General features: G+C 34.5%; 1 protein-coding gene and 1 long non-coding RNA gene across 2 annotated transcripts in view; one reads left to right on the top strand and one right to left on the bottom strand.

Annotated features, from left to right (window-relative positions):
* LOC125670274 (exportin-2-like) overlaps nt 1-7,426 on the top strand; it is a 28,282-nt gene extending 20,856 nt beyond the window's left edge. Inside the window, exons 24-27 of the mRNA XM_048905358.2 lie at nt 1,237-1,380; nt 4,758-4,855; nt 6,318-6,451; nt 7,042-7,426. Coding sequence (XP_048761315.2) covers nt 1,237-1,380; nt 4,758-4,855; nt 6,318-6,451; nt 7,042-7,131 — 466 coding nt within the window. The 3' untranslated portion in view covers nt 7,132-7,426. The remainder of the gene's footprint in view (nt 1-1,236; nt 1,381-4,757; nt 4,856-6,317; nt 6,452-7,041) is intronic.
* Nucleotides 7,427-9,141: 1,715 nt separating this feature from the next.
* LOC130054087 (uncharacterized) lies at nt 9,142-13,172 on the bottom strand. The gene is made up of 3 exons (XR_008802355.1): nt 13,049-13,172; nt 9,346-9,477; nt 9,142-9,243 (listed from the first exon to the last, which is right to left on the bottom strand). It is a non-coding gene; the product is annotated as an uncharacterized LOC130054087 (long non-coding RNA).
* Nucleotides 13,173-13,501: the final 329 nt, after the last annotated feature.

The following is a 13,501-nucleotide window of genomic DNA, read 5'->3' as shown; positions in this document are numbered from 1 at the left end:
ATGTGTCATTTAAAAGTTAAAATTTGTGATTGTACAAAATGAAGATGTTTTGAATTACAAAATTAACGTTTCACAGGTTTGTTTGTTTACATAAAAAGACTCGAGTCTTTGTTTACATAACACAGAATCAAAGCTAAAGTATTGCTCTTATGCTTGCATTCAGACGGTCCAAATTTTGGTTGTCAACATTAAATGAGCTATATTTTTATACCCCCCGCAACAAGTTGTGGGGGGGTATACTGGAATCGGGTTGTCCGTCTGTCTGTCCGTCCGTCCATCTGTAGACGTAATGGTTTCTGGGCTCTAAAGCATTATCCTTTCCACCTACCGTCATCATATCATATATATGGACTACCCATGGAATGAAGATGTTCCCTATCAATTTTGGGGTCAAAGGTCAAACGCACTGGACATCGAAGTAGCAATATGGTTTCCGGGCTCTAAAGCGTTATCCTTTCCACCTACAGTCACCATATCATACATATGGACTACCCATGGGATGAAGATGTTCCCTATTGATTTTGGGGTCAAAAGGTCAAAGGCCATGCGCACTGAACATCGAAGTAGCAATATGGTTTCCGGGCTCTAAAGCGTTATCCTTTCCACCTACAGTCACCATATCATACATGTGGACTACCCATGGGATGAAGATGTTCCCTATCGATTTTGAGGTCAGAGGTCAAGCGCACTGGACATCGAAGTAGCAATATGGTTTCCGTGCTCTAAAGCGTTATCCTTTCCACCTACAGTCACCATATCATACATATGGACTACCCATGGGATGAAGATGTTCCCTATCGATTTTGGGGTCAAAAGGTCAAAGGTCACGTGCACTGGACATCGAAGTAGCAATATGGTTCGGTTTGTCATGCCATTTGTTTTTTACACTCAGAAAAGAGGTAGTTTATACCTATTACCAACACCCTTTGGGAGATTGGGGTAAGCGGGGGGTATTCTTAGTGAGCATTGCTCACAGTACCTCTTGCTAATTTTTAACATTAAAAATGAAAAATATTTCTTTTGAAAAACGTGAACCAGTCCCTTTAAAAACGGATGACCCGTGTCACAGTAGGTGTGGCACACTAAAGAACCCTCACTGCTCAATGGCCATCAGCGCCGAGCATAGGCCTAAATTTGAAGCCCTTCACCGGTCTTGGTGACGTCTCTATATGAGTGAAAAATTCTCGAGTGAGACATTAAGTAAGATACAATCAATCATTCAATCTCATTGGATAGGATGTTTGGAATGGTGCTGGAAAGACTCTATCTTCAGGACATGCAGAAAATCTCGGGAGATGTGGAGCAGAAGATCTGTGCTGTAGGGGTGACCAACATACTGACCGAGGCACCAGCCATGCTGCACAGCTACGAGGCTTTCTGGTGGGTAGCATTCAGCATACAAACAGATCTGGATGTGATTTTACGCTTGTTCATACTGTACTTCTCAATGCAGAGAACAATATGTAAAGGAATGATTACAAAAATCTGTCACAGTAATTAATAATGACATACATGTACTTGTAAACCTTATTTGCTATTACAGGTTGTTTTTTTTAATTGGTTGCCTTTCAAGAACACCTGCTTCGAGTGAATTGTGGCTTTAGTTATTATGCACCCATCTTTAGATAGGATATATCATGATATAGCAATGTCTGTACATCCCTTCAGGATTTTCCGTTTCTATTTTCTTCTTTCTGTCAAATATTAAGCTATCTTGCCGTGAAACTTCTTTGTGGGTTTCTTTAGATCATGTTGCAATTTTGATGCGTTTCGACCCCTCTTGCAGGAGTTTGCAACTTTATTTGAAATTTAATGTTACATGTATATGAAGGGTACATGATATGTCCGTTTAAATCCTTCCCCTGCGTTCAAATTAGGACCTTATTTTACAGAGCGTTTGTAGAGTATTGAAACCGCATGTGGCAAGGACTTTGATTTCTTCAATTTTTTAGAAAATGTCAGGTTATTGATGTTGGTCATGGTTTGTCCATTTCACTTCTCTCAATTTTCAATGTAAGGTCTTCATAAAGAAATTGAACATCTTGAAATTTTAAATCTCCTCATCTGCTATTTATATAACAGTGTTATGATTTGTATGTACTATGCTGAAATAGTAGTCAGGGTTTGAGGCAAGTGCACCATGGGTCAAATCCTTACTATTTCAGCATAGTACATGAAAATCACAGTACTATTCTTATTATTTTGCTGACAGTCCATATTTTTTCAAAAACTAGATCAATATTTATGTTTCAATGGAACAAAGGGTGATCACTTCGAATGCACTTTCAATGTTGAGTGATGCAGATATTTCAAATGTGATATTGATTAGTTTATTATTCTGCTGAAGCATAACCATGAAAAATTTGATGACTCATCTCTTTTCTTTTAAATCAAATATCTGGACAAGTTTTCTCTGTAGCAGTTATGCATTTATTTGTTGGTGACATAATTTATCTATGAATAGAGAAGAACTCTGTGTTGGCATAATGAATAGTGTGTTTGCTTAGCAAGTGCGCTGAATCAGATTTGAATACTCAAATGAGCACATTTTTCTGAATAAATGGATGTATATTATTATACATGTATGTGAAAAGTTTGAACCTGATGAAAAAGTAAATTTACACAAAAGAAATAATTTGGAAATTCCTAATGAAATTTTGGTCAGATAATTTAAAATTCATCTTGATGGCATCATGTAGAGGTGAACATAACATTCTTTTTTTTTTTTTAAGTTTGTTGGATATCAGTCATTTAGGAAACTCAGAATTATGCAATCATGTGATAATGCACTACAGTAAAACTCGAATATAGCGAACACGGATATAGCGAAATTACGGCTATAGCGAAGTGAAAACGATTTCCCCGGCAAATTCTTTATATATTCTATATAAAAATCTGCGTCTATAACGAACACGGATATAGCGAAGTTACGGAAATAACGAAGTAAATTCCTATTCCCCTTGAATTAAAAATGAACGTAAAAATCACCTTTTATAACGAATTTATTTTTTTCATTTTAAACTCTTTGTGATTTTTAACAATCGTTTTCCATTGACATAAAGGATCCACACTTATTACAAAATTTCTGTTTGTATTTTTTCCAAAAAGGTTGTTAACGCTAAACAATACTTACACATACGTTTAGGAAATATATTGTCGGTATTGTTTAGAATTCTCGTTAATTAAATTTGAAGTTTGATTCCATTTATTTTATTGTACACTCCTTTATTTGTGTAAAGCAACAAGTAAATGACAATTGCAATAGACTATACATGTATGTATTGCGCAACAGTTTGTTGACATTTGTCTTTCAATATGTTCTTGCATGACTTAATAATCCATCAAGATAAATTATCATATATAAATCAATGTGTATATTTCTTGTATAAAAATGCAAGGTGAAGATAACGAACACTGATCAATTTCATAACTCCTACAAGCAATACAAAATAGATAGTTGGGCAAACACGGACCCCTGGACACACCAGAGGTGGGATCAGGTGCCTAGGAGGAGTAAGCATCCCCTGTAAAAATATTTCTTCTTGAAAATATATAGGCTTCACTTCATTTAAAGACGATACAAGCGTAAGTATATCGATTGCAGCTTTCTTCTACAATTGATATACATGTAGAACAAATCAGTTATATAACGAATTCGTTATATTTGAATTATGAATTCGCTATAAACGTATAGCGAATTACGCTTATAGCGAAGTTTTATAGAGGGTTCCCAGAAATTCGCTATATCAGAGTTTTACTGTAGTATGTAGTTTGTGAGCCCTGTGAAACACCTGCTTTAGAAATAAAAGAATCTATTTATCCGCAGTGATTAGTGCCTTAGCAAGCAACACTCGTATTCCTTGGAACACTCTAGTTTTAACTTAAAAGTTGCTGTACAGTTCACCCCAACAAAGTTTAGGAGGATATGTAGTAATCACCATATCTAGTACTAGGCCTTGAGTTTGCAATAGAGAGATGTTTGAAGCCCATACATTCATGTAGCATAAAGGTTGATTAAGGCCAAATGTCGTGTCATTATTCTGAACCAAGGTCATCAGGCCAAACTCAAGGTCACTGGTAAAAAAAATTTGTATTTTTTGTCATTAGATGTCTATACTTGGCACAAAGTATGATCCCAAGGATAGAGGCTCTGACTCCAGGGCCGGACCAAACATTTTAATAAAAAAAACATCTTTTTTAAGGCAGTTGATACTCAACTGCAACTACTGGTAAATAGACACCGAGAAGGAGTAGGTAGTCCTCTACCAAAATTGGAAATTTCATATCCTAGGGGTAAAGATTTTGATTCCAGAGCAGGACCAAAATTATTATAGTGATTATTGTCTTTATCATTGGAAAATCTGCTTTAAGTGTGCTGATACAGTATAAAAACTAAATGCATATTTATGTATAAGCAGAAAAGAATGTACCAAATTGTGAATTTGACAATCCCAGTCTCTAGGACTGGTCCAAATTAGTCATTTTATGTTTAAAGTGTTACATATATTATGTAAAGTCTTTCATCAGTGTAGGCACTTTCGGGGCATTTCAGTTTTAAGAACACATTTTAACTTTTATACTGTTGTTGAATATTAGAATTTAGCTTAGATATGCAGAACTGGAATTTTTTCTAGATTTCATAGCCCTTGGGGCTAGTGATACTTTTTAACTAATACTCAGGTGACCGATAAGGCCTGTGGGCCTCTTGTTCCCAATCAATTCTGGATGTAGTGTGAGGAAAATATTTTTTTGTGCAGGTGTAAACTCCTCGAAGCTGTTGTCAGTCTTTTTGAGCTACCAAAGGATGAATCGACTCCAGATGATGAACATTTTATTGAAATTGAAGACACTCCAGGTAACTGTAATGACTTTCAGTCTCATGAACATCAAATGATTAACTGCAGTGAAGTTTCAGTCCTGTTCTCAGGTATCAAGATACAGTTAAAGTACATTTTATTGTGTCATGGATACCGAAGAGGGCGGTGATGAGTTTGCAACGAAACAAGTCCCCTTCCTCTTCAGTATCCATGATTTCATGAGATGAAATGTAATTCAAATGACTTGTTAGGTCACCCTGAGTGACTCAAGTGACCTATTGTTGTTGGTCTTCATTTGTCATTGAGTGTTTACAATTTTACATTTTTAACTTCTTGAAAACGACAGGGTCAGTTGTTATACTTTTTTTGGTGTGAAGGTTCTTCAGTATAAGAGGAATGTAAATTGTGAAATTTATGATTTTAGCTCCCACAGGGCCTCATGGGTGGGACCAAAACTGCCCCCAAAATGCCAAATTTTCAAAAATCTTCTTTACTCTTGGACATGTGTGAGGAAAAACAAAGATATCCTTGAAGCTCTCTACATATATTATGAAAATCATTACCCCTAGGTTAAGGATCTAGGCCCTGGGGTGGGGCCAGTATGGCTTTCAAGTGTAAATGTATTAAATCTTAGAAAACTCTTTACTCTTGGACTTGCATGAGAAAAACTAAGTGCATGTTTATGATTTCCATGAAGATCTCTACCTAAATTGTGAAAACCATGGTCTCTGGCCTAGGGCAGGGCCAATATAGCCATATAGTGAGATATCTGAAATCTTTTATAATCTCTTCTCCCACATATGTATGACTTGGCCATATTGTAGGGAATATGTGTTCTGATTTAGAAAAGCCACTTTGTGCATCGTAGGTTTATAGGAATAAACTGTAAGCGTGTTGTTGCTGTCTACATAAATTTGCTTTAGTTCATCTGATCTTTAATGAATACACATTTAAAGGAGAAGGTACAACTTTACAGATATAATTCATCCGGGGAGGGGAGGGGTGAAGAATAAGGGCTGATTTAAATACTTCAAACTTCATTTATCCTTCTTTTGTAATTGAATGGGAGTTGTATGCATATTTAGAATGATCATGAAGCTGTGCACACAATAAAAGACTCCAGAATGAGGCTTAAATGCAGATACGAGACACTCTGACAGGTCCATGTAAGGGCTATGGTACTCGGGTGACCGTTAAGGTCTGTGGGCCTCTTGTATCAACAAAAATCAACTTGTTGACATTGGAAGTTAATGTACAGCAAAAAGAAGCTCCACCCACTTGATGTGCCAAGATTTCCTAAACAGAAAGCATAAGAAAAATACACAGGACCATGATACCGTTGTCAATACCAATCTTTTTTAATAAGGTCTCAAGTCATGAATCGTAATGGCTTTGTAGATATAGGAATTCTGTAACTCCAAATTTTAAGAATTTTATTGATTTTACACTGTTCTTTCACAGAGTAGCCGTAGGAATGAAAATTTTTATTGATCATTGTAGGCTATCAAACAGTGTACTCCCAGTTGGCATTTGCTGGGAAAAAAGAAATCGACCCTTTTGCAAAATTAGTACCTGATGCCAAAGTTTACCTTGCTAAACAACTAGCTAAGCTTTCTGCAACAAGTCCTGGAAAGGTTTGTATAACATCAGTAGCGAACTGAAAAACTGACTGGAGTCAGTTGTGACCTTGACCTCATGAGTCCCAAGAAATGTGGGTGTTTTTCATTAATGGTCAACTATTCGAGATACTGTATCACAACAATAGTGCTGATGAACCGCCGGATAATGTGATGATTCCTACGCGGTGCACGACTCTAATACGGGTCTCTCTCTTACAGTCTTCTCCTTCTGTATAAAATGAAGACTGTTTTGAGTTATTATCTCATGATAAATATACATACCTACAGAGTGATATGACGCCCATATTTATAGACGTCTTTCTCGTATATTAAAACATATCTGCACAATATATGAAAAAGTTACAGTGAAAACTGTTTGAGTTATCATGTCAGAACAAAAGTGTTGATGGACAGACAAACCGACAATGTGTTCACTAGGGCTGTCACATTTTCAATACTGGGCCCTAATAAGCATTTTTTTTTTTTTTTAAATATGTCTAGGTTATAACAATCCAGCAAACTAGTATTTTTAAAAATATTTTCTCAAAAATATTTGATGAGATGGCGATGACTAGCTTAAGAAACAACGTTCACATTTCTTGCAGATTGCACCCTTGATAGGAAGGGGTCTAGATGAACGGGCTCAAAGCTTTCTACAGAAATACTTCACAGCTGCCAATGTTTCCATTGCATGATCACATCGAAGTCTGCCACTAGAAAAACTGAGAATGTACCGGGTAGTGATCATTTCAGACATGTTGCTCTACTTGCATTTCCAGTCCTTGTCTAACAGATACAACTCTGTGTTCAGTGTTACACTCTGTACAAAACTCTGAAATTGTGTCCAGACATAAGTGATGTAAAAGAGCATGTTCTATGTCATCAGAATTGTTGTTCAAATATAATTTGACTTATGGTATGATGAAATTAATAAAGTGCTTTGTTATCCGTTATGAATCTGAAAATAAAATCTAGATATCTTGCACTTAATTTGAGATTGAACTTTATTCACTTATAAATTTATGATCAAGATGGGGCCAAAAATGGTCAGTTATTAAATGTGTAAACAATAGAAATTTTTAACTTCTTGATAACTACTATTCCAATTCTTTTCAAATTTGGTATGAGGCATCTTTGGGACAAGGGGGACATAATTGTAATTTTCAGGACTCCTTGGGCCCAAGGAAGGTGCAAAAATTTACTAATTTCAAACAATCTTCTTTACAAGTCTACATGTGGGGGAAAAATCTAAATGCAGTGATGTAGAACAGGAAGGACTCATAATATAATAGAACTTTTTTAGCTTCTTGATAACTACTATTCCAATTCTTTTCAAATTTGGTATGAAGCATCTTTGGGACAAGGGGGATATAAATTGTAAGTTTCAGGATTCCTGGGGCCCTATAGGGGCAGGACAAAAACTACCAAAAATTAACTAATTTTTAAGATCTTCTCTACAACCGCATGTGTAAGAAAAACTAAATGCATAGCGATGTAGAGCAGGATTGCCTCAACCAAAATTGTAAATTTCATGATCCCCGGGATAGGGGTTCTAACCTCAGAGTGGGGCCAAACTCAGTATAAAGTGTTTATGTGTAAAACATTTAAATAAATGGATATTTAGAAGGAGCAGGTAGTCCTTTACCAAAATTGTTAATTCCATGATCCTACAGGTAAGAGTTTGGTTTCAAAATTATAATAACGATTTGATGGACTTATTCAAGTTTGCTGATACTGTATAAAATCTAAATGCATACTTTGGAATAGCAGAAAAGGATGTACAAACAAGATGTTTGTGAAACACAAATGCCCCTGATAATGGCCAATTCTGAAGATGGCCAAGGTCACAAGGACAAATATCTTGGTACCAGTAGAAAGATCTTGTCACAAGAAATGCTCATGTACAATACGAAAGCTCTAATATTTACCAATTAGAAGTTATGACCAATGAAAAAAAAAAAATTAAAAATAGGTCAAATGTCAAGGTCAAAAGGTTTAGTACCAACGGAAAGGTCTTGTCACAAGGAATACTTATGTGAAATATCAAAGCTCTATCACTTACTGAACAAAAGTTATAAGCAAGGTTAAAATTTTCAAACAGTAGGTAAAACTCCAAGGTCAAGGTCCAAAAATGTTGGTACCCACAGAAAGGTCTTGTCACAAGGGATACTCTTGTGAAATATCAAAGCTCTATCACTTACTGTTCAAAAGTTATTAGCAAGGTTAATGTTTCAGACATGATTACAGAATGACAGATAGGACAACAAAAATATGCCCCCCCCCCCCCCCCTCTTCGATCTAGGGGGAATAAAAATGGTGAATTTCACAACCCAGGGTTTTGACTCTAGGATGGGTCCAAATTAGTTATGTCTTTTAATGTTAATACACATATTGTGTAAAGCCTTTCATCAGTTATACACTTTTGAGGGTATTGAAGTTTTAAGAACACATGTTTTATACTGTTGCAGAACACCAGAATTTAGCTTAGATATTCAGAACAGATTTTTTTCCCCTGGATTTCATAGCCCTTGGGAGTAGTGATACTTTTCACTAGTACTCCGGTGACCAATAAGGCCTGTGGGCCTCTTGTTTTAAAAGTAGGTTAAACTCCCAGGTCAAGGTCAAACTTCACAAAATAAAATTTAAAATTTGCAACTACATGTATTTAAAAGGTCTGCCCAGATATAGAAAACAAGGAAGGAATGTTAACTACAAATGATTTAATTAACAAATGATGACATTTACACAAAACACCAGCCCATTCACACAGTTACTAGAAACATCTGTATATCAAAGTGGATATGCATCTGGAAAAAGAAGGAAGACAAAATTTACATTGTTATTAATAGCATACACATATGTATATATCTCATCTTGCAATTAGCTACATCAACAAAACAAAAACAAACCTGATGATTTTTAATCGTGCTTCTTGATGTTGTTGACCGACACATAATGATACAGAACGACCAGCAGAAATAACGTCACTCCTAGAGCATTAGCAAAGATAGCCAGTTGTACGTCAGAAATCATCTTGTAGTCTGCAATATTCAACAAGACAATCGTGTAACAACTACTAATTATGCTCATGTTTGTTGAAAAACCGCTGATGCTAATTAAAGAACTTTAGCTTTATTTTGTATAATATGTTGTTTATAAGAATGATTTTATCTTATTCATCATCTATGCGGTATTTGGAACCAGAATTGTATATGTTTTATGAAGTTTTGTTGCAAAATAATGATGCTAGTGCAAAATTAAAATACATGTATTGGACTCATTTTACAACGTGTGTGCTACAGCTGTGCCTTACCTGTCAGAGTTTGACATAGAAATAAAAAAATTCTATAAAAACCATACGTATGACTTCTAACCATCTTAATTGGCCATTCGAGCCCCTGTATCTGGACTGTTCATTAGACTAAAGAGAAATTCACTCACCAAAATCAAACAACAGTTACTTTTTTCAGTTCTGAGAGTTCAATAGTACATTACACTGATAGGGTTTTAGTCAAAATTAGTTCAAGTCAAAGTGTGATACTCAAATGACCCTGCCTAAAAAAAGTACGACGTAATGGTGACTAAAAGCAGAATTATAAATACTGACATGGAAGAACTCAAAAATGCCCTATTATGAATATCACTTGGGATACGCCAATGACCATTTCATGTAAAGTAAATTTTATTTAAAGTCTACTTTACATGAAATGGTCAATGGCGTATCCCACACACCAAGTGATATTCATAATGGGGGATTTTCAAAAATATCACTTGGGATGCTTCGCTCAGTCAAACGGTCATACCGTATATACATATTAATAGTAGGGGTCTATACTATACCACCCAATAATAATACAAACCACTACTAGGCCTATTAGTATTATTATTAATTTAGTCAAAATTACCGGTTCCTGCGGTTAAACCTTACTCAAGTAAAACTAATATAGCTGCCATATAGCGCTTTTATTCTGCAACAACAACAAATTTGAAAATAAAACCTGTATCATCCTTGTTTCAAATATCACCAGGACGAATATCATAAAACAAGTCATATTTGTATACAAAATGAAAGAAGTACCCCGGTCCTGAAAAACCGTTTTCTGTTCGCCTAGTGGTGCATTCTCCATTAAAGTGTTAAATTGCATATTTTATGTGTCCGCGGCCTTCAAAAATACATTTAATGCTTTAGCTGATGAAATCGTATATTTTACACATGTATTCAGTATGTATCAAAATCCTAATATGATTCTAGTAACCTAATTATGCATTGCTCCGGGTACTGCACTCATAAGATGTGAAAAATAAGCAAAATCACCGTGTCCGTTTCACATTGATAATTATTACAATTGGGGTAATTTTGAGAAGTTTTATACTTTCGGGTCCATTCTTGTTGTTATTTGAAGGTAACAAAACTAATGTCTAGCAAGTAACTTTGAATTTTTCAAAGAAATTATATTTTAACGAAAAAAATGTTCTGAAACTGGTGTCCGTTGGATTGCGAACAGATACGTTACCGATTTTTAAACCTCTATAAAAAAAATCTGATGGCATTCTTTTCAATTTTTCATATCAATGTAAATAGCATATTTATTAGGTATACGAATAAGCTTAAACTTTTGGCATCATGAAAAAGGGATATGATAAATAATCCAGATTAAAGACTAAAAATCGGCATTTGGACGCGCGTTTTGCAACAGATACGTTACCGCCTATCCAGCTTCAGAAGAAGGGTACCACAAAATTGATTACATGTACATGAAGTTGTTTGATTACGCAGGTATATGTATTTTACACTGACTCTATTCTATATGATGAATAATGAATGATTTTTCAAAGGAAAACATGATTAATCAACAGATATGTTACAAACAGATACGTTACCATCGTTCTTTTCATGGCTGTAATACGGATATTTAGAGTTCGTTTTCATTCTGAACTTTAACTTAGTTACAGTATGCTGTATCCGGTTCAACAAATGATGATGTAAACATGATTTTAAAACTTTGTAACTCAGCAGATGGTAAATATAGATTTTTTTTTCAAGAATTTTCTGAAAATTCATCTTTGTAAAAGCAATGAATATGACAAATTTGCTTTTTTATCTTTATCATGAATATTGTTATATAGAATTAAGATGGTAGACTCATTTGGTACATTGCAAGCATTTATTATTGATGGTATCATATCTGTTCGTAGTGGTAACGTATCTGTTTAGATATTTAAATTTAGTTTCTCGTTGGATTTAGTGCTATTATTATCAAACACTTGGTTAATTCCTCAACATTATTTGTTGTTTTTAATAATTACTATTCATTTCTAAAGCATAGAGAGAAAAGTACGCTTGAAATTGAATGATTCACTCGAACTTTTCAGAATAGTAAGAAATGGGAAAAACACAGGCAGAAATCCAGAAGGCGTACCAGGAAAGAAAGAAGTTTAATATGATCCATCATTTCTTGAGAATGAAAAGAAAAGGGGCAGGGAAAGTAGGGTTCCTGCTCAACTTTTGACGGAGCAGAAACTGATAGCTCATCGGGGAAAAATAAACCCAAAATGTACTGTAAAAATACAGACAGAAAAACATAATATTCATAATTGATGCGATACTGACTTTTCTCCTCTTTGTTCGTTAATTTTTATTTGTGTTCAGGTTCATGTTATTATTCACGATTGAACATATGTACATTTGTAAATAAACTCTCATTTCAATTTTTGTACATCTTCTGTCATTTATTTAACGTTAGATGGGAGATATCGTTCAAATAAGTAGATTACTTTTTAGAATCAATATACAGTGTACACTACATTTGATATCGAAATAAATGAGTGGAAAAAAGAAAATAAAAGCAAATTCAAACTTTGCTCATCAATTTCTGTAAGAAATAATGCATAGTTTGAATTTAAAGTACACAAGATCTCCTTCCTTTTATTTATATCCTTCTGAAACAGATACGTTACTGTTACACACTTATATATAATGGGTATTTGAGAAGTTAGTGGCCAAATATCTTTCCCATTCAAATGTTATATTGACAGTGTATTATCTACGTCATGATTTGAAATACATTTTAGGTTTCTGGAGGTCACTTATTTTGAACTATCGTAATTGGAATATGATGCATCGAGAAAAAATAGCTTGCCAATTTTCTCTTCGTATTTGATATTTGTATTTTCAGGTGAAATATAATGCTTAGGTATTGACATGCATATGTAAGCAAATTTATGTTTATACGCATACTTGAAAATTTTAAAACTTTTCCATTGGCCTCAATAGATATTGAATGTCTGGACAGATTAAAACCCTACCCCCATCACATTTCTCTTGTTTTTATTGTCTGGACTTGGTTATTTGACATAACTTATTTCGGCAAAGAGTAGCAGTAAAAATTTCCCATTCATACCGAAATGATCTCAAGATATTCATTTTTTGAAAATATTATGAAAGAAAGCTGTAACCAAAACTTTATTTTTCATTATTTTCAAAATGGAATTTTACACTTTAATGGAGAATGCACCTAGTATCATAAGTCTTTAGATTTGATGATTGTTAATTTTCTCTAAAAGTACCACAAAAGGTATATATCAAAACTATTAAACGCATACAAAGTATACCTTCGTATGTTCAAACCAACAGCAAACTTTCCACTTCTAAGCTTGTTAAGTGTGTTATCGTAGGGTACGTGTTTCCGGTTGGAGAAATGAAGCAGCCGATCCCGACTTTAAAAAACATCTGATTACAGAACAGTTCTAAAGTATTCTATCATCTTGGGTTATTTTATTTTTGTTTATTTTTTATTTTTGGGGGGGGGGGGGGGTCTGGTTTTTTGTTTTCTTTTGGGGTTTTTCCCTGAAAGCTTAACTGCACTTTTAATTTTTTCTGTCTCATTTATAAACTTTTCGATACTTTTTCTCAAGGACCAACTTATTGAAAATAAAATCATTTTTGAGTAAGGAGGATTAAGGTTTTTAATGGATTATTTCTCTCGTCGATTTAATTGATGGGCACGTTAATTCAATTATTGCGCGCAATAATTAAATCAATTCAATATCAATGAGAGCAATAAT

The sequence above is a fragment of the Ostrea edulis genome, chromosome 4, assembly GCF_947568905.1.
Source record: "Ostrea edulis chromosome 4, xbOstEdul1.1, whole genome shotgun sequence".
NCBI classification, from domain to species: domain Eukaryota; kingdom Metazoa; phylum Mollusca; class Bivalvia; order Ostreida; family Ostreidae; genus Ostrea; species Ostrea edulis.
The sequence above is the reverse complement of the archived record's forward strand: the minus strand, read 5'-3'. Positions and strand labels throughout refer to the sequence as shown.